At 27.3% G+C, this 21,925-nt stretch overlaps 1 protein-coding gene and 1 long non-coding RNA gene across 2 annotated transcripts in view; both read right to left on the bottom strand.

Annotated features, from left to right (window-relative positions):
* Positions 1-5,036: 5,036 nt before the first annotated feature.
* Positions 5,037-21,925, bottom strand: part of LOC107437019 (mitochondrial sodium/calcium exchanger protein) — a 65,963-nt gene continuing 49,074 nt past the window's right edge. Inside the window, exons 14-16 of the mRNA XM_016048882.4 lie at positions 8,242-8,322; positions 7,223-7,290; positions 5,037-5,323 (exon numbers count right to left, since the gene is read on the bottom strand). Of these exons, the coding sequence (XP_015904368.2) occupies positions 5,144-5,323; positions 7,223-7,290; positions 8,242-8,322 (329 nt within the window). The 3' untranslated portion in view covers positions 5,037-5,143. The remainder of the gene's footprint in view (positions 5,324-7,222; positions 7,291-8,241; positions 8,323-21,925) is intronic.
* On the bottom strand, positions 9,754-20,721 carry LOC147801192 (uncharacterized). The gene is made up of 5 exons (XR_015430464.1): positions 20,701-20,721; positions 15,053-15,105; positions 13,180-13,227; positions 12,201-12,265; positions 9,754-9,887 (listed from the first exon to the last, which is right to left on the bottom strand). It is a non-coding gene; the product is annotated as an uncharacterized LOC147801192 (long non-coding RNA).

Below are 21,925 nucleotides of genomic sequence, written 5' to 3'. Positions count from 1 at the left end.
GATTGAACGTGCGTCAGATGATAGCTCGTAAACCTAGCCTCAAACGACTAAATACACAACAACAAAATTACAATTTAATGTAATTTCATAAGTTTTCTAATTTCTTTTCTTTTTTAAAAAAAAGAATATTTCATCGTTTTTATTCATTATTTTTCATAGCATTAAAACTTTCTTTGAAAAAAAACACAATTTCCCATATGTGGGCAAAATCGACATGTCTTCGAAGTCTGGCGCATGCTCAGATGCTTATTACGTTAAAAGAGCAATTTCTTCGACTTATTCTTTATTTGAGAGCTTAGTGGAAGCAGTTAGAACCGTAATAAATGAGTGGTTAATCAACACCTCCTAGAAGTATGAAGGCCTCAGCACGGATCAATTTTGTAGTCCGATGTGACGAAGTTAACTGCGCAGTTGATGAAAAATAAGAAAGATGTCATTACGTTCGGGGTACTAAGCTGCGCAGTGGTTGAAAATACGGCGTATGTCATTACGTTTGGACTACTAAATGATATTTATGGTAACCCGTGCAGAGGCCTACTCTTTTCTAGGAGGTGTTGGGTTAATGCACTGAGTTGTCATTGTGAAGAACTGGGGTTCGATTCCTGATGGTGGAAAGAAGCCCACTCAGTTTTAGATCGATGGATACCAAGCTTGTCTGGAATTTTCTTTTTTTCTTAATGGCAGGTACTGAACTTTTACGTTCTTCATTTGGGACGATGCCGGAAGTGTTGCTCATTTAACATTACCCAGTGGGCACCTGTGAGCCTAAGTCACACTGCCACAGATACCAGTTCATAAGGTGGGCCACATTCATAAACACAACAGAGGACAACACATAGAGAGAAACATTCATGCCCAGAGCGAGATTCGAACCCGCAGTCATTGGCTTCGCAGTCCGACACGCTAACAGCTTGGCCACCTGTCCAGCACTTGTCTGGAAAGTAAAGACGATCGATGCTCGGACCACATTGTTACCATCATGCCATTGGTCATGAAACTCGGAAGCCTTTACCTGCATGACAATCGTGTATCACAACAGTCCAGTCCTCGGGAATGCTTTATTTAGTGGAAGAAGTTATTCTGAAAGCACTAAAACTTTCAGGCTTAAAAGAATCTTATAGTCCAATTAACGTATCTATGAAAAAGGTGATTCTTGGATGGTTTGCAATCAAATTCCTGCAGAATTCGAATGTGCATAAAATCACTACTTGTCACTTAGAACCTTCTTTACTATAATCATACGTTCTATGGATCTTTTTAAAGATGCAGGGTTTGTCCGAACAGTAACGCCACTGATTTGACTCTGAAGCAAATACACGTCGTAGCGTGCAAAGGCAGTCAACATAGTCGTTTCTGACTATTTGACAAGTAATGCTGTGAAACTCGTTTACTTACTTTAACTAACGTTTTAGTGAAACGAGTTTCACTAAAGCGTTAAAGTAAGTTTCATGCAGCACTCGATGAGTTATGTGAAAACACAATTGAACTTTTTGCATGATTGAACCGAACTTTGATATTTACCTGAATGCCTAATTGACACAATGCATTTTTTGAAAGTCATGAAGAGGTCGATGATGGAAGTTCATCAATGTTCGACAAAAATGTGGCTGAACTTTAAGTTTTCGGTCACTAAAATAAACATTACCTTCCAGAAAAATTCTACTATGATGCCCTCGATGTTTGGAAATATTGTTAGAAGCGGTTTACTGGGAACGAGCCTATTTTAAAAACTTAGAATGTTTTGGACCATTTTAATCAATTAGTGTTTCTAATCGACTCAGTGACATTAATTTTCGGATGGATTTCTCAGTTTTCGCAAAATTTTTTATTTCAGAACAAGTTTTATTTACTTCAAATTTATTATTTCATTTTATTTTATATTATTTTATTTTATCTATTTATTTCCTTATTTGTTTCTAAAAAAGTTTATTGTCTAATGATCATCTCTAATGCCGTTTTGATAGTACAGTAAAGCATCATTTATACTCTTCTCAATTATACGTCGTTTTCTTTTATACGTCGTTCCATTACAGTTCCAGTTCATTTTCAATCTATAAAGTGTTACATAAGTTCTATTATACGACGAAAAAACTAACTCTTAGAAAAAAATTTATTTAATTTTCAGTTAATTTAATTTTTAGTTGTAAATTTTATATTGGTCATTTGTACAGTGTGCCAAAAGCAACGGACCACTCTGAATAACTTTTTATCTAGTAATCGGATCTTCACGTTTTAGGACTTATTCTTAATAGTTCGAGGAGTTCACCTCATATATGCTAATTAATTGGTGCAGTATTAGTGCTAATTGATTAGTGCATATGCTAATTAAATAGTGCAGACGATATTTTAGTTACTAAATCAGACACAAAAACGTGCTTTCTCTAAATAACCATACCTTTTTTTCAACGGTATCGGATTTCTAATCACGAAGATATAGGGAGTAGCCACAATCTGGGAAAAATGATCCCCATAGTTTGGTCCCCTTAATGTTATTTTTTACTTTTTGCGTATTTCGCTGTATCTCTAAAACTTTTTAAGCGAATTGAGAAATTTTTGCACACAATTATAAAATTCGTTTATCCAAAGATAATTCCATGTACAAAAATAATTTTTAATAAATATTATTTTTTATTAAACAATAGTCAGAGAAATTTTTAATGGTAAAGTATACAATTTTTCACATCATTTTAAAGTATGTAATTTTGTATGGCCAAATGCAAAATTTGAGTAAAATCGCTTGAATAGTTCCTGAGAAATCAAATTTTAAAAAGTCGTATATTCAAAATTCGATTTCTATGCAACTGATTTCGCTCAAATTTTCTCATGTAAAATTACATACTTTAAAATGACGTAAAAAATTTTATACCTTACAATTCAAAATTTTTTTGACTGTTATTAAAATATATAATAAATATTTACTAAAATTTATTTTTTGCATGGAATTATTTTGAGTAAAGAATTCTATAATTGTGTGCAAATGTTTTTCAATTCACTTAAAAAGTTCGAGATATGGATAAATGCTTAAAAAGTAATATTAACGTTAAGGGGTCAAAAATTTGGATCACTCTCTTAATCAAAATATGGGGACCATATTTCTCAGATTGCGGCTACCCTTTATATTTTTTGGTGGGTCAGAAATCCAAATCCGTCGAAAAAAAGGTACGTTTATTCAGAGAAAGTACGTTTTTGTGTCTGATTTCATAACTTAAAATATCGTATGAAATAATTAATTAGAATATTTGAGGTCACCCCCTCGAACCATTAAGAATGAGTCCTAGAACTAGAAATCAGATTACTAGATCAAAAGTTATTCATTGTGTTTCTTTTTTTTTCTTTTTTTTTGACGTACTGTACATCGGTCCCTTGAAAGACGTATAATCGGTGCTTAATTGTAATTAAAACTATTGAGTCGATGTCCTGGGCCGAGGTTCGATTCCCCGTACTAAAACATGTTTTGATTCTTGGCTGATCGAACTGCTCTTTCTCTAACCGTATCATTGTGGTTCTAAATTCATTTTAATGTTATGTCTCAGGTAATTTCTAAACCAGAAAATCCAACTTATGGTTGTGTTGTACTACCAAAAACAAAATAGAATTTTTTTAAATAATTTTTGATCTAATAATCATATTTTTACGTAGTGAAATGCATTATTAATTGTTCAAGGTCCTCAATATGCTAATTAATTAATGCTGATAATATTTTAAATTGCAAGATCGGATTTTGACCTTGAATCAACATGACCTTCTTTCCTCAAATTCAGATATTTGGTTTTCCAAGCTATGGAGGACATTCTGAATATATGGTTCCAATATTTCAGTCATAAAAACGGAATTTTCAACTCCTAAAGATTAATTTTACTATTTACGTATCTCGTCATATCCGAACTATTTAAGCTAACCAAAATATTTTGCCCACAATTATAAAACTCATTGATTCAAATATAGTTCATTGGAAAATATGTTTTTTTTAAAGCTAAATATCGTTTACAGAATCTTAAGCTATGCAATTTTAACCTTTTAGCGGTTGCTCTCTGGCACCAGGTTTCTTTAAGCATCAACGAGTAATGACCAGAAAGGGTAAAAAGTGGCTACGCTATCCACAATTTCCATATATTAAGGGCTGAAAACTGCGTTTAAAAAAGAGGCAAGTGCAATTTCGTATCGTGCCTTTAATTTTCAAATCTGGACACAGATCGAAATGCGTGTGTATGAAAATGGACATGGCTCAAAATACGGTTTTAAAAAAACAGAAACAGCTGGAAATGGACACAGCTCAAAATGTGTGTTAAAGAAAATGGGCATAGCATTTGATTCCACTTTCCAAATTTTTTTTTATTAGTGTTGTTCTTTTTTTAAAGAATAATCTAATAAATTCAAATAAATTCGTAATGTGATATCATCCATTTGCAAACAGAACTTGGTACATTTTATTAAATTAGTCTTTTGATGTTCATTTATTCATTCTTATTCATTTTAAGACTTTGAAAGTCAACACTTGTTTTTACACTGCTATGGGAACTATAAATTTATTATGGATGTAGTAAATTTACTTTGAAGGAATTTAGAGTTTACAAACTAACTTTACCATTCAGAGTTTTGAATATGAGGACATCACCTAAAAAATTACATATTGATCTAACCGTCCCGACATAATCGTTACGGAACTTAGTCCCGTAGCGATTATGCTCAGTAGTTAAGTAAGGAAAAGTAATCACCTTATTCCACGTTTAGTTGTTAAATTTGAGCTAAAATCCAAAAAGACGCATTTTTTGCTGAATCCATTTTCATAAATACGCCTTTTGAGCTGTGCCTATTTTCGTAAACACTCCTTTCGAATTGTGTCCATTTTCTTAAACACACTTTTAGAGCGTGTCCAAGTTTAAAAACTCAAAAGCCGATCTGATTTCGAGCCTGAAAATATCGTTTGCAGAAATTAACATTTTTAAAGTCTTCTTCGTGAATCAGCATGCTGGATCATAGGATTATTGTGCATTAAGTGTGAGGTGAAAAAAGTTAAAATAAGAAACCACAACAAATAAAATAATATTTTTTTTAAAATAAAAAGTAATGTAAACACGTGTTATCCTCCTTTCATCATAATAAAAATACATATAAAATTATTCCATGCTTTTTCTCCTAGTTCTTAAAAAATGTGTGATTCTTTCAATACAGCAAGGACCAAGAAAACCAAGTACAGGATGATGAGGTAAATTCCATAAAATCGTTTTGTTTGGAAGCGAAATAACAACATCATGAGTACTGTACCAACAAGACTCAAAGCCAATGTTGAAAACAATATAGTTGTTAGAGGTGAATACATTAACTGAAAAGAAAATAATCGTATTCTTTTAAATTTTCATGTTTTCGAATTTTGTAGGGTTTGATAAGATAAAATATATATATTTATTTATTCCTACGAGTAGTATTCGGCTGCCAGCTGAATCACTAATTCAAAATGAGTTACCATGCAACCACCATTTTACCATTTGGCAAAAAAAAAAAAAAGAGGGATTTGAGCCCTCTGCACTCTTATGCTCACAGAGTTGCCAACTTCTCTGGCTTTTAGCTGGGGATTTATGCCAAATATTTAAAATGGTAGCAGAATTTCTGTTTTCAATAGTTTAAAAAAGATTTTGACAACGAAAATTTATAAATAATTACAAGATGCATATAAAATATCGGAAAAGTTTTGTCTTTAGATAATAGCAAAGTTTTAAATAGTTTTGCGTACTTAATTATTAATTTGCTACCACTTTAATGTGAGCAGGTAGAACTTGTGGGTTGGCAGACTCTGTACCAGTGCCTCGTTCAAAGGCATGGAGTTGGTGTACGGCCGTCCAATATCCAGACCACTGATACCGTAACAGATGAGTTATCCGAAACTGTATAGTATGTTGACTGGTTAACACTGTTATATGTAAAAAGCCCTTAACGAATTTTCCATTATCTGAGAAATCTATCATTATCACAGTGGAGGTTTGATGGTCGCACACTTTCTCATATCTTTGAAAAAGACACTGTGACTTTTCTAAGGTATAGATAGGTCTCTTGAAGCTCTATGTTTGCATTTTCAGAGGTGCAATTAGTGAGGATTTCATTCGAATGACAGACAACACCCTGCGTTGTCGATCACTTGTGGTCAGCATATTTACAACATGTGGTCAGTAATTTTCAGGAGGAAAGCGAAGAGTTTTCCCGCGTGATCTCAGACCTTTTTTTAAAAAGATGTTTGGTATACTCTGAAGGGGACAATTTCAACATTCAATTTTTTTTTCTTCTGAAAACCATTCAGTGACTGATATCAGAGTAGCTGAACAGAAACAAGTGGATCATGTTGCCCCAGAACATGTAAACTGTATAGTTTTCGGGATAAAATTACAGTGTTGACCTGTATATCACATTAAAAATAGACAGTGAGGGGCCATACCTTCTACTAGCCCATTTTTTTTCCCGATCGATTCAGTGAACATTGTTTTACAACTTCCGATGAGTATTACTCAGTTGTGGGTGTGCATTATAGTTATTGTATACTAATTTTACTCTAACTCTACTTTATAAAAAATTTCATTTAATATGGTCTGAGAACAATTTAGGAAATATGAAAATTCTTCTAATTTTGAATTCGATAGTATATACAGGGAGGTTAAATTATAATTAAAATCAAGACCCAAATAAAATATTTTTAAGTTCACAAATGTCGATGATATACGTTGTATGAACAAAATAGAATCTGAAACAAAAAATAAATACAACTTTCAACCAATAGATTTTCATGAACGAGAAAAGATTTACATTTATTTTATATTACTCATTAAGTCATTAGTATTACCATAATTTTCCCCGTTGCAGAAAATCTTTTGGCAAAATTTGTTTTATGTGAATGGCTTTCAATTGCATGGCGAGAGAATATGAACAAGCTTTAACAAGTTTAGAACTTCAAGAAAATGAAATGCCACATGGTATACATAAAGTATATACCAAGTTTCATTAACATCCAGTAACGAGAATAGTTCCTAAGCAACATTCCAGCAGATTAATATTCTCCCATAAGAGTGATACTATTGGACGAATAGTATCACTATATATATATATTACATTTCACTTGTTTTTTGGTTTAATACGACTGGTTCCACGTGTCATGTTTATTTTTCTTTTTTTAAATTTGACATGTTTCCCTTGTAAATGATTCGAGAATGTTAAGAATTTCGTATTAAGTACTTACATCCATTCCTTTTCCTCCATCTCCAATTAATACAACTATACAAGGAATTCCAACTCCAAGTAGCAAGCCTAAAAAAGAATGTAATTAGGATAAAATGCTTTTCTTAATTCTATTTGAATTTGATTTTTTGTTTAAAAAACAAATTCCCTTATCAATAGCAATTTTAAAAGCATCTTCGTCTTTGTAAACTTTATTCAAGCAATCATCAGATCAAAGGAACGAGATGTTTGAAGATTTCTTATGACTTAATTACCAAAAAACTTGAACAATTTTATTATTTGCATGGTATCTATGGCTAATAATTCAAACAAAATTTAGATAAATTTATGCATCGACAGCTAACTCGAGAACTGTTTTAAAAATCCACAATTATTTGACTTAAATCTCTATATTTTTTTGACGTTTTTCTTCCAACTATATATATATAGCATCTCTATTTTGATAGGGTAGCTTCACTATTTCTTTCTGCAAAGTTTTTAATTACTTTTTTAAGTTATTATTAATTCTTTTAGATTTTTAAAAATTAAAAGAAATAATTATTAATAATTATTTTTTGTATTAATATATTAATATTATTAATAATTTTATTTTTCTCAGTACGTGACCATCTGATCATTCGATTAAAAAAATTATAAGGTTTTCCTTTTTTTAACTGTGTGCACTTTACACCAAAAATACTTTTTATTTTGAACACAAACGCATTTCTCCTTGAAATATAAATTTAATCTTACCAATCAATTTACCCATCTTCTCAATTTTTTGTGGTAACCCAACTGGTTTTGTTATTTTCCATCCTGCTTCTCTCGATAGGAATTCGTGAGATTTTGATAGCGTTTTTTTTTTTCATCGCTTAAATTTTGATTTGTGAACTGTTATTTACATATTATTTCATTTAATTTTTGATAAAGATCATAAAACTATATATTAAGAGTAATCATTGAGGAACACCCTTGATACCCAGATTTATAGTATTAACTAATGAAACTTCCTTGCTAGAATAATCTGAATTTTATTCTTACTTAAAAAGGGTCCTCCGAAACAGGCAGCAATGGCCATTCTTGGAAATCCTTTCCTCGCTACCGCGAGATTCGCCATAAAATCTGAAGAAAAAAATAAATATATAAAATAAATCTCACTTTTATTTACGCAACCCAACAAGCACACAACTTTTGGGCTAGTGAAGGGACAATGCCGGCTCACCTAAAGTGCCATTACGGCGGGCTTTTCATTGCCGTATCGGTTCCGTTAATAAAGTGAAATCTGGGCCAGAATGAGGGCCAGTGCATGGCATTTCAGGCAAACTTCTGGCAATCGTTGAAGGACCGGGACTATTTTGTTGCCTCTGGATTGCTTTGCCATTTTTGCCTTTTAAATACCGGGGAAAAAATTTTTTTTCACAGAATAAAAAGAAAATTGCCGTAAAGGCTTTTATTGAACCTTTATGATGTCTTTTTTGCCTTTTTATCAAAAGCTGAATACGTTCACTGGCATACGTCGTTGCCTCGCTTGCCGTTAAGGCACCTTAACTGTAGACTGATTAGAAAACGTCTATGCCGTTTTCGCCCATATCGCACCTTTATTTCAGGTGTTTAGGCGAACTTCTTTGCCTTATTTACCAATGCACCACCCTTAACTCACCTCAAACTCGGTTCAATAGAGTTTTAATGGCGTCCTTGCCGGTATCACACCTTTATTTCAGATGCTTAGGCGAACTTCTTTGCCTTATTTGCTAATAAACCACCCTTAACTCACCTCCCACTTGGTTCAATAGAAAACTTTAATGCCGTCCTTGCCGGTATCACACCTTTATTTTAGGTGTCTCGGCATTTTTTTTATTTTTTATTATTAGAACTTAGCTTTTAATTTCAAAGGCTTCTTGCTGCATTTTGTTACAATTCTTATTTAGGGAACATAAATTGTCACGAGTGTTTGTTCTACTCGGCTGATATCAGTGATAGTAATTTATTGATTCTTAGCTTTTTATATTGTAATATAACAACAACTGTCATTACATGCATACTGTTTTATGAAAATATAAAAAACAAAATGGTGTAAAACAATTATTTAATTTATAACCAAATGTCCAATGAATCTTCGTACAATAAAATAGACTTTTTTTTATTTCATTTTAAACAATTATAAGCGCTATCATTTAAAGTAGAAGCATATAAAAAAAAATCTTTTTGAATTGAGTATTTAAATTTTTTAAGCATTTTGAGATAGAGGAAATTAAGTACAAATTTTTATTCTAAAATAAAACACAATGCAACTCAATAAATAAGTTATTTAAGTTTTTAAAATAATGCTTATATATTTAAAACCTACATCTAGCTTTTATTGATAGAAACTTACACATAAAAGTTTATTTATCCTATAATTTTGTGTATATTCATCAAGTCATTAATTTTATTAAATATTAGATAAACAGTATATATCATAAATAGTTTTTTCAAAAAAAAATATTTTGTACTAGTAAATAATACACCATTTTAGTAATTTTAAATATATAAAAGCAGGAATTTTAACAACAATAAAGCTTAAAATAAACCATGAAGGAGTTTTATTTCCTTGTAACAAATCAATACATCTGTATACACTATTTACATATGGACAAATATATTTTCTTTACCCCATTCCAGAAGCTTTATTTCAATGAGCCTTTTTCCTGCAAAAAATAAAGCAATTTATTTTACTATAGATATATTAAATGTTCACAGAAAAAAAAATATCATTGATTTAAATCAACTGATTTTTTAAAAGCCATGGATTAAGACAAGCTGATTATTTTTACAAAAAATTATTAATTTAATTATAAAAATATGATATTGAATTTAGTTAATAAATATGCATTCTTTAGGTTGCATTTAAAAAAACAACTAAGATCTGATTTCAGAGATAATGATAGTATTTCACTAAGAAATAATAAAAGAGATATGTATGTAAATTATTATAGTCATACATCCCTTTAATGATTATACTTAAGAAAAGTATTGATTTAAAGAAATAGATTTGAAAAAAATCAATTACTTAAATAAACTTATCATTTAACTATTATAATTATAAATACTTTTTATACTATGTAACTAATAAAAACATTATTTATAGTATGTTTAATTCAAGTCTTTTTTTTTTCCATTAATAAGGTTATTTACTAAGAAATGGTGAAAGGGATATGCAAGCAAATTATTATTTTTTAAAATAGATCAACTGCCAAACATATTAAAATTATTCACATTTCATTTTTTAATTATTTAAATGCAGTTCATATATATGTAGCTCATAGATATCAAGACTTATTCTACCCAAAGTAATTTAAAAAAGTTTTTTCAGCAATGCAATCTGATCTAAACTAATTTAATCTGCTTTAGATATCTAATTGAAAAATAGTATCACAAACTTTAACATTCATTAGCAAATTGAGAATGAAAAACATAATTATAATTCTATTTATTCAATTAGTTTTGTAATAATTAAATAATTTTAACCATCTTAGTTAGAAATGTTAACTATTGTAGCTATAATAATATTTTAAAGTAATGTTAAGTGTTATGAAAACAATTCATTCAATGTTTTGAATGGTAAACGTAGAAAAAAAAATTTTTTTTTAAATGATTTTCTTAAACCCAACAATTTATTAACAATATTCATGTTATATTTAATTTTATTTAATGCGACATTATATTAATAACCAAATTGCTGGTACATTATACATTTATCAGTTAACTGTAAAAAAAATTAACAAAAAAGTATAATTTGCTCTAAATATAAATTTTTTAATTCCAGAAACAAAGCTTGAATAATTTTTTTAATTCTATTAATGAGCGATTCGTAACAGTTTGAGATTGATAATTAGGAAATGTTAATAGTACTTCTGTAACCAGTATCAATTATTTAATATTATTTCATACCAATATTTATTTAAAATCTGCAATTAAATTCGTGACATCCTTAATAAATTACTTTTAAGTGAAGTTTCAATTATTTTGAAAGGAAGGCAAAGTAAATATTGTGTCTTGGCATTTATATATGTATATATATGTATATGTATATATATATATTACATCAGAAATACAAATCTTTTGATTATTCAAACTGATAGTTTTAGGAACTGCATTAGTATTTGTAGAATATGTGATGTTCTGAACACAGACATTGTCAGAAATCAGAGCAAAAAGCTAAAAAAACATGAGAATAAAGTTGTTTTTTTTTCTTTATCAGGAATTCAGAAATTTCAGGACTATGAACTCGGATATTATTTAACTTATTAAATAAACTATTATGCTAAAATAAATGGAGAGAAAATTTATACTTTATTATTAAACTATTAGTATAAAAACTTACTTTTATTATATCTTTCCTTATAAATTTTGTATCTTTTTTATCAAATAATTATAATGCACCATATAAGAAAACACTTTTTAATTATCATTCATATAAAATATATATGATATATTGCCTTAAATATATAAAAATTTATATTATATTAATGGATTAAAAAATAATTATGTTCCATGAAATTTAATTACATACTAATATCATAAATTATACACATCTAAATAATAACATTAATTAAACAATATTGAAATATAGCATTTCTATATTACGGGCAAGCAAGGTAGAGAATCATTCTTTATGGTATCACTAAAATCAAATTTAAATGCTGAATGTTTATTTTGCTTGCTAAATAAAGCTGCATACTTAAATATTTAGTTCTTTCCTTTTTTATTAGATATTTTGTTAATATATTTAAAGAAAAGAGTGGATATTTTTAGTTGTTTATTGAAAATATTAATTAATAGTTAAAGGAATAGTTAATTGCTATGAAAGACCTTGAATTGGCTCGGTTAATTTCAATTGACTTAAAATAATGTCCCACAAATTGTTTTAAAAAAACACAAAACCCCCAGTTTAAACAAAAAAAACTGGTTTCTTTTCAACCATATGGTAACCTAAGGTAAAATATAAATTTATTTCTTACCATCCTTTTTGTTGATTTTTAAATTTTGAGTTTTATCTTCATTGTTGATCTTCCATCCTGACTCCCTATGAAAGAAAAAAAAAACTATAATTAGAATATGATAGTTGTAAAATTAGTTAAAACAAAAACAACAAAATCGAAACATTAAAAAAAAAAACTGTTTCTAAAATCATGTATGAAGATTAATGTAAATATTTTTATTTCAGTTATGGAATATGACAATAAGTTCATTGTTTATCATTTATCTTGTTTATACTCTAAGCATGTGGTGTGTTAGGGGAACTAAATGTGAATTGGTAAATTCAATAAAACTTAGCACGAGCTTGTAGGGGAATACTTTCAGCCTTTCAGCCCAAATTTAATGTGGACAAAGTTTTTAATTTTTTTCATGTATTTTTTTAAGTAAAAAATATTTGCTAAAATAATTGCTTTAATACGAATATTATATGCTGGTGAAACTTATGGAAAAATGAAATATTATATAATATTATCATTTCAAATAAAATAACGAAAAATATTTCGTTATTCATTCATAACTTTACGTAGTTATTTTAACAGTAAAAATAATTTCTTTTAAAATTTTGTTTTCTAACTAATTAAAAAAATAGAATGATAAAAAAATGTTATAACAGGCATGAAAACAGAGAAAACAAATACTAAAATATCGTAATGATATAAAATTGTCAGCACATCTTTTCACCTAATTTATACATTCATAAAGTGCATTTTTCATTTATTACGAAACCTTATTAAGAAATTATTAAATAAGAATATTGCAAAAATATAAATATAAAAGCTTATATGAGTAATAAAAACACTTGTTATTAATAAAGACTGTGTTAGAGAAATACATAAAGTGAACTTAATTTTGATAAGCACAATAATTATTAATTAAAAAAATCAAAATTCTTTTGCAAATCAAAAATATGTGATTTAATTGAAAAAAATATTAATATTTAATGTTTCACTATGTTCTTACCTTATTTTGCTGTTGATGGCTGGATTAGCATTTCTTGGATCGTTCGCCCTGTCTTTCCATAAAAGAAAAGGAATAAATTAGAGTATGATCGTCATAAAAACAGTTAAAAATCAACAAAATCAAAACTGTTTCTAACTAATTATATTTTATAATTTTTGTTAAAAACAATTTTTTGATTTAAATGAAATTAATTTTGATTTAAAGGAAAGAGAAGGATCATATATTAAAATTACAGCGAATATTTATATTTTTGGTAACTGACGATAAGTTGAATGTTTACCAAATTTTACCTTACCAAATTTTCTCTTAAAATTTTTTTGATTCTAATTTAGAAAAAGAACTAGTCTTTTAGCCAATTAGAATTAAAATAAATAGATAAATTAGAATTAAAATAAATAGACAAATTCTAAATAAAGCTTTTGTTAGTTAGGGCTCCCTCTCAATTTTAAAAATAAAATTTCCTGAATTTTTGAGGAATAGTTTCCAACAATTTTTAGATTATATATTTCCACTACACAGTTATCATCATAAATTTTAATTAAACAGTTAATAAAAATTCTTTTTTGTAGAAAATGTATACACTTTCTTAAACACAAAATTGTCAAAGGTGAAGGCTGAACAGGTATATTTTAGAATTAACAACCATTTAAAAACTCAAAATAGTAAATTAAGAAGAAGATAAATTACATGAGATAAATTATAGATTTTGCACAATAACTGGAAAAAAAGAATTAGTAATCGTCTTTATAGCATTGAGGACCAACAATATTTAATACAAAAAGCTTTATTTCATGAAAAAAAATATTATACAGAAAATATTATTATACTTATGAATAAATTTTAAAAATAATAACCATGAAATAATATTCTAATTTCTATTCAAAAAAATTGAACGTAATTTTAAATTAAATTTGCTTTATAACAAATTCAGTTTTACAACATAATAATTTTATAACGAATTAATTCATTTTAAAACAAATTTAATCGTAAAATTAAACTTAATATAAAGATTTGAAATGTTCTTATACCTCTACAGCAATTCATTAATTGCAAAAGAAGTATAAAAACAACAAAATAAAAATTAGAAATACTGTCCTTCTATTTAATATGTCATTTTGTTATTTATTTATTTAGAACAAAGAATATATTATATTGAGTATCAAAACAAATATTTAAATTGTTTAAAAATATATTCTGAAAATACTCAAAAAAACTTTAAAAGTGGAAGTGTTTAGTGGAACAATTTTTACATGTTTACCAACGTTATTATTATTTTTTTTAATTTAAAAAAGTCAAAGCAGAAAAATATCAAAATTAAAGTATAATTTAAATATAAAGTAACTAATTAGAGATGAGAAAATTTAAACTCTTACTATTTATTTATTTATTTTATGGTGGTTCAAAAAATATTTCTTCTTATATCTAATCAAAATTATTATTTGAAACAATAAGTGACACCCGCGGTTTAGATAATTCAAATAATGTTTTTTAACAATCCTTCAGAGAAAAAATATGGCTACCGAAATGAAGTAAATTATTAAATTAATCAATGCTTCCGAAAAATGAAAGAAGCATTTTTAATTAATGCATAAGAAATCATAAATTTTTCTTTTATTAGATAGAGTTAATTGAACTTTTATTTATTAAAAAAATCGTCTAATTCATTTTAAAACTAAACTAGCAGCTTAAACTAAACAACAGGAAAGCATAAGATAAAATAGCCAACTGAAGTATTATAGTTATAAAACATAATTTCTAAAAACTTAGCAAATAAAATCAAAGCGAATTAAACTAATTTTAAAAAGCTATTTAATAAATAAGTTAAAAAAATTTTTAAATTACATGAACTAAAGAGAAAAAACTTGTTACTTACTTGCTCTCAAGTGGCGCCACTTCTATTTTTCGAAGAAAGAAGAAAACTAGGGGCTACGTTTATCTCCTTCTTTTTACACCCTTTTCGCCAAATGAATCTTTTAGCTTGTTCTATACAAGTAATCAACGACCACCTACTGAGCAGCTTTTCCGTACTTGAAAGGAATGTTTCTTAGAATTGGGGGTAGGGGACAAAATGTGCTTCCCCACATTCTTTTTAGTTCAAGGACTTCAAACATACTTATCTGGTGATTTCAAACAGTAATGAATATCTATTTTGAATTCTTAAAGACAATTTCTGGTCCTCATAATAAAAAATTAATCTGCACTAAAATATTTTATTAACTATTAGCGATAAGCAAGCTTACTAAATTAAAAAATTATTGAAGTCAAAATTCATTTGAGTACTTTTCGTAAGAAAAATTTTTAATACGTATAAACTCGGAAATAATGCTTACATATATATTTTGATTTGCGGAGTAGTAAATTAGAATATCGTTTCTTTATAATGAACAGTAAAGATTCCATAATTAAGGACGTTTAAGTAAATAAACCATTTTTTAGGTTTCATCAGCTTTTTAACAATTTTAGTACATAAAAACACGTTCTACTTTTATGAAATATTTTTTATAAATAATTAAATAACTTTAAATGGGCAAATTTATTTACATTAGCAAACTGGCTGTGTAAAATATAATATTAGCACTACAAAATTATAAATTTTTAAAAAAATATATATATATTTTCGTCTAAAAGTCTTTATAAATCACTCCCCGAGTTAAGAATTTTTTTGTTTTTGTTTATGAATGAATGCATGACGACTGGTTTTTTTTATATCATTCAATTACATTACTAAAAAATAATTATATTTTTGGTTGAAAGCTAATGATCAGAAAGATTTAAAATCCTAAATAACCAACTGCAACAAATTCATTACCTTGGATACTTAAAGCAAAAATTTGAGGTTACTTTATTTTTCTACTAAATACTTACTTCTTTTAACTATCTTTATAAGGATAATGATGTTCTTTTAACTTTCTTACAGATGATATTCATACGATGAAATTCTATTTAGCTATGCATATTTATACTTTCTATGGCATTAAAATTCAGGATTTTTAAATTCTTTAACATAAAAATCGTAACTTTAACTTTAAAACTTTATTTTATTTACGTTTAAGCAACAACATTGATTTTAGAAATCCATTATTAGTTTTCAAACAGTTTTATTTAGTTTATATTTTAAATTTATACTTTGAAACACACTTATATACACGCAGTTTATATTTCAAAACATGCATCGAAATTTTTTGAAGTAACATCAGTTTTTATTTTGCTATTATTTGCATAGCTATAACACATGAAAAACGTTATTTTTTATTTTATCATTTGAAACTTTAAATATTTCATTAAATGCATAGTTAAAAATTACCTGTCTATTTTTTGTTTAAAAATCATTCCATTTATACAAAAATAAAAAATAGCAGGCTTTACCCTTTTCTTACTCCGCTCACTCCCGTAATTGCTTATCGTTCATTCATCATTGATTTTTTTTCTTTATATATACTTCCTTAAGCTGCAATATTTTTCACTTTTCGCAAAACACATAACATTTTATTTTCAAAATATACAAGTATTGCAGCTTTATGTAAGAACATTTTGCTAAGCATAATGAAATAAAGGATTTAATAAATTTGAAAAATAATTATCTGTACTTGAAAGAAAAAAAAAACTTAAGGAATTTAGATTGTGTAACTCAACTGGAAAAAAAAAATGAGAAGTAATACTACTCGTTAACAAGACTTATTGAAGTTTAAACAGGGAACGGTTTTAGCGTTATTTATTAAGTTTATTGTTTTTAAAAATGTCAATATAATTATTAAGAGTGATATTAGGCAACAAACAAATCTCTCTCTCTGGCTGTCTTTCGCTACTTTTTATTGACAACAACTTGAGCGCATGTTTATAAAATAAATTTTTTATGACAATGGATAAATAGTCAATGGTCAATATTTAAAGCAAAAAAACTTAAAGAAAGATATAACGAATGGGTATTTAAATTTTCAATTGCTTTCAAACATATTGGAATTTCAAAACAAAATTCTTGTTAAGTTTACACATAAATCCGCCCTTTCAGCAAATTAAATTTTAACCAAGTTACCTTTCAGCCAACTACGCGAAGAAAAAGTTTTTCTTAAATTACCGCATTCTATGATAATAACATTTTTTCAAAACAAAACCATAGCTCTGTTAATAAAACCAAGTATTTAAACCATTTATTTGGTAATTTTTTTGTTAAAATGATAGCAGTTAACCGGATACTCTAGCTTTCAAAATTATAGCTCTTTTAACCTCACATTTAGTAAAAAATATAAAACTGAATAGTAAATTTTTCTGAACAAATGGTTTTTATACAGTGCTCTAAACTATCATGGTAAAATTATAAAATTTTACCACGTTTTTCGCATTTCAACTCATATTATAAAATCTAAATTATTTATTACTTTACCGAAAACATTACTAAACCACTTCGTTAAAAAATACTGAGCTTTTTGGTTTTTCCCTATAGCCGGAAATAAAGTAAGTTTTACAATATTTTGGTAGTTTTGATTAAATTTTCTTTTCTAGCAAACATATCAACCAATCGCAGTATTTTTTTATTAACAATTAGTGATTTTTAAGTTAACAATCAAAATCGAAATTTTCTCTACAACTCATCATGAGAACAATCACGTGAAAAGAAAAAGAAGAAGAAAAAAGGTGCGTAAAAGGCAATAATAAAATTGCAATTAATTTTCGAACATATTTGAATACCGGTATTAATTTCAAGATCAAAATTAGCCTTTACAGAGCGCAAAATTTCTAATTAGTATTTGCATTTCTGTGTTCTACAAAGCAGCCAGTACAGTATTTTTTTACACCAGATTTTGCAGATAACAATTTCCAAACTAATTATAGAATAGTCATTTTCATTTTCATCGCACTCTCTGTTCATTTTTCTGTAATCCTTTGTAATTTTATTTTATAACTGTTGTTGAACAGCCAACCCGAATTTGATCTCATGGTTACCAGTGTTCAACTTTATATCATTGTAATTTTGAATCTAAACCAAGAAATAAGAGAACTCCTGTACAAAAGTATCGGGAACGAATTGCCTTCGTGGAGAACTTTTTCATGGTGAGATAAACCACGAAAACCTCCCGTGATTAGCAAGACGAAGATGGGACTCTAATAATCCACGATGCGTCTATCACTTGGAATATTTTATGTCAGCCGGGTACGAAATTCGTATCAACCAGCAATTCTTAAGATTCAAATCCTCAAAACTCATTAGTTGGCTAGCGTTCCTTCCCCTGAGCCTCCACCGCTTATCCTTCGTAATTTGAAACTTCTAAATCTTATACTTTTTGTACAGCAAAGCAAAATGTAAAGTTAAAATAAACACCCAAAAATAGCGGAGGGGACTTCGCTCCTTAGGACTTTTTTATTCAGAGGGAAATGTATTATAGTAAATATTTCTTTCAGGATTCGGCTCAATAATTTAGTAGTTTTCCTGCCACTGTTTATGAATTTTTTCATATAAAAATTAAATAAAAATACAATATATTGATAATTTTTTGCAGAATATTTTTCTAATTAAAAAGATGAAATCCAGTTTAGAAGTATCTGAGTTAACTCCTCAAAGTAAATATACTAAAAAATAGACATTTAAGTGCATGAATTATAAAAGATCCAACATTTTACGCATTTGTGTCTAGTTGAATAGTACTAATTTTTGAAGTTGCGAAATAAGAAGACTTAACAATTTTATTACCATTAATTTTCTTCCTTTTTTTAATAATTTATTAACAGTGTCTAACTTGTGCTTGAAAAAAAATATTAAACATTTCTTTAATTAGTAAAACAAATTCTAACAAGAAATTTTAAAATAATCCTACTTAAAAGTTATTACTATAATGGGGAAAAAAATACTATGATGCTTCTTCAGAGTTTCATAACAGTTAAACTTCTGTTTGCGCATTTGTTTAAGAAATATAATGTGCTTACGTTGTAAAAAAATCAAGATATTCAAGAAATATCGCAGTGATGCATGAACACGAAGCTTATTACAAATTTATCAGATAAATTACTCAAATTTTTGAGGGTTCAAAGAATCTAATTTCTTGTTTTTTAATGTTCTTTTTTTACCTGCACAAAAATATATATGTGTTTATATTTGAAGCATTTAAAGAAACTTGATTAATTTGTATCATGGCGTACTATAAACGTACTATATTATCTCAATAGTTGTGAAAGACTCAAATAGTCGTTCACCATGATTTAAATAATTTACAAACTTTCGACTGCTTAGATAAAGAGATGAAAGATAAAGAAAAGAACGAAAAATGATGTTGTGTAGTCTGAACATTTTAGCCAATTTAATAAATGAAATACGGTTAGAAGTTTCCACCTTAACTCATAAAAATTAGGACATTAAAAAATTAAAATGTATGAATTACAAAAGATCTAACTTTTATTGCATTTGTGTCCAGATGAGAGAAAAATTTGATTTTACTAATTTATGAAGATGCGAAATAAGAAGATTTAACAATTTCGTTACCGTTAATTTTTCGTTTATAGTTTTCTTTTTATATTTTAGCTTTCTTTATTAGTGCACGAACCACGAGATATAGCTAATTAAGTAAGCTACCGATTTATTATATCAATTGTTAAAATTAAGGAAGGTTGAAACTGATTTCTCGCTTTATAATGTTTTTTTTTCCTACAAACAAATATATCTGCTTATAATTTTAAAACACATGAATGAGAATGAATTTGATTTATTTGAATCATTTACAAACTCTTGACTGTTCAGATACAAGGGGTTTAAAAATCCAAAAAAGTGCAAAAAATTATGATGCTTAGTTGTACCCATAAATCATAAAAAGCGAGACTCTCTCCATTTTTAACAAGTTATATTACTAATCAAATAAGACTTTAATATTGAATCAAAAAATATTTTTAAAAAGTTAGAGTTTATTTATGTATTTATTTTTTATTTACTTTTACAATTTCCCATATCCGGTTGAAAGATTTTTGTTAGATGCATAAGAAATAGAATTTTGATCTGTAAAAGATTTTTACTGTGTATTGCTTTTCGCAATCTATGAAATATGAGAATTTTGCGTTTTTCTGTTATACATTTGCTTATTTATTTTTTTAGAAAAAATAAATAGTTCAATTAAAAGCTTATTGCAAACAATTGAAAACAAAATTGGTTTTATGAAAATGTTAAATAATAATAATCATCAGCAATATAAGGAAATAAATAAAAACTGAAATTTTAGTGAAGAAAAAAAAAAAAATTGGAAAAGTCTAAAGTTCCTCAAGAACTCTGACCCCCAACAGGGTGGTTACCATACACTAACAAAGAGAGGAAATACTCGTCCCCCTCAAAGCAAACTGTAACTAATTCTAAAATAAAGGTCTTTACTTCTTTTTGCAACAAATATTTTAATATCATGAAGGGCACACAAATACACTTACAAACTCCTTTTTATTCCTGAAATTCTATTGCATAAAATTAATTGACCATTAAAATTCTTATGATTCTCTTTTTGATATAGACTTTACATTTAATATATACAGTAAAAAATCGCTAGTTCTTACCACGTACAAAAGCGCTTGCATTACAAACTACTAATTTTAGTACAATAATTACCAATAATACAAATTATTATAATTTTATCGAAAACTATTTAAAACAGCACTAATTCGAGGAATTAATTATCATGATGGGTCGTGTAAAGAAGGGACAGTGAGTAAACTTTGTTTTTACGAAAATAATTCAAAATAATATTTTCATTTAATATCTGTCATAGTAGCGTAAAGATTAAAGTGTTAAAATTCTGAGTAGGAAACTAAACTCCTTTAATTTTCTATTAAGATATGTATACTGAACTGCTCTAAATTGATTTTATGAGGATATTTATTTGAGCTAAGTCAAATAAAGAATAAATAAGTTAATGCGGCAAAAGAATTACGCAGCGTAAATTACTCAACGTTATGTTGAATTACAAGTTCTTCAAAATAAATATTCTACAAAAAATATGCATATCAAATAAATTTTTTTTTTTTTACAAAATAAAGAGTAAAAATTTAACTTAACTATGTCGTATTTGTTAAACTTCTTTATTCTTACTATAATTGCGAAATTTATTATATTTAACTGTAAATAAACTAAGAATAAGTTACTAGATATCAGATATTATTTATATAAAATTTTATTGAAAGATTGGTTTGAACTGTTTTCTAAAAACAGAATCAATTCAAAAAAAGATTACTAAAATAAAAAATTTAAAAAAAGTATGTGTTATTAAGAGAAAGAAATATACTATACAATTACAATTTTATTCGTTAATAAAATGATTAATGGAAGTTACAGAATACTATTTGTTTAATAACATGAGAGAATTGTAATTGCACTATTCCAATCACTGGATACCCATTAATCATTTGTTTTTCTTGGATAGATTTTTTTTAAGGTCGTCATTAATTACAGAAGGTGTCTAAATTAATTTTTGTCCTTTTGTCAGTCAATGGGCTAAATTGATTTTTAATTCCAGCCAATATACGTTTCGCAGAAAATTCTTTTCTTTCTTCAGTATTAATATTTATATAATAATTGCTGCCAAAAAGAAGAACAATAGTTGTGTATAAGTTAATTATAAAACGAATATAAAATTGCTTTAAAGTAATTTAATGTAACACTATTAAAATTACCCTCTGGTGAAAGTAAAAAGAAAAAGGTCAGTCTGTAAAACAATGAATTCCAAGAATTTCAAAAATTATCTTCTTTATTTTTAATTATATCATTTCGAGATGCTTTTTGATT

The sequence above is a fragment of the Parasteatoda tepidariorum genome, chromosome 11 (genome assembly GCF_982258835.1).
Source record: "Parasteatoda tepidariorum strain Cologne lab strain chromosome 11, Ptep-v5.0, whole genome shotgun sequence".
Lineage (NCBI taxonomy): Eukaryota > Metazoa > Arthropoda > Arachnida > Araneae > Theridiidae > Parasteatoda > Parasteatoda tepidariorum.
Note: the sequence above shows the minus strand (reverse complement) of the source record. Positions and strands in the feature narration are given on the sequence as shown.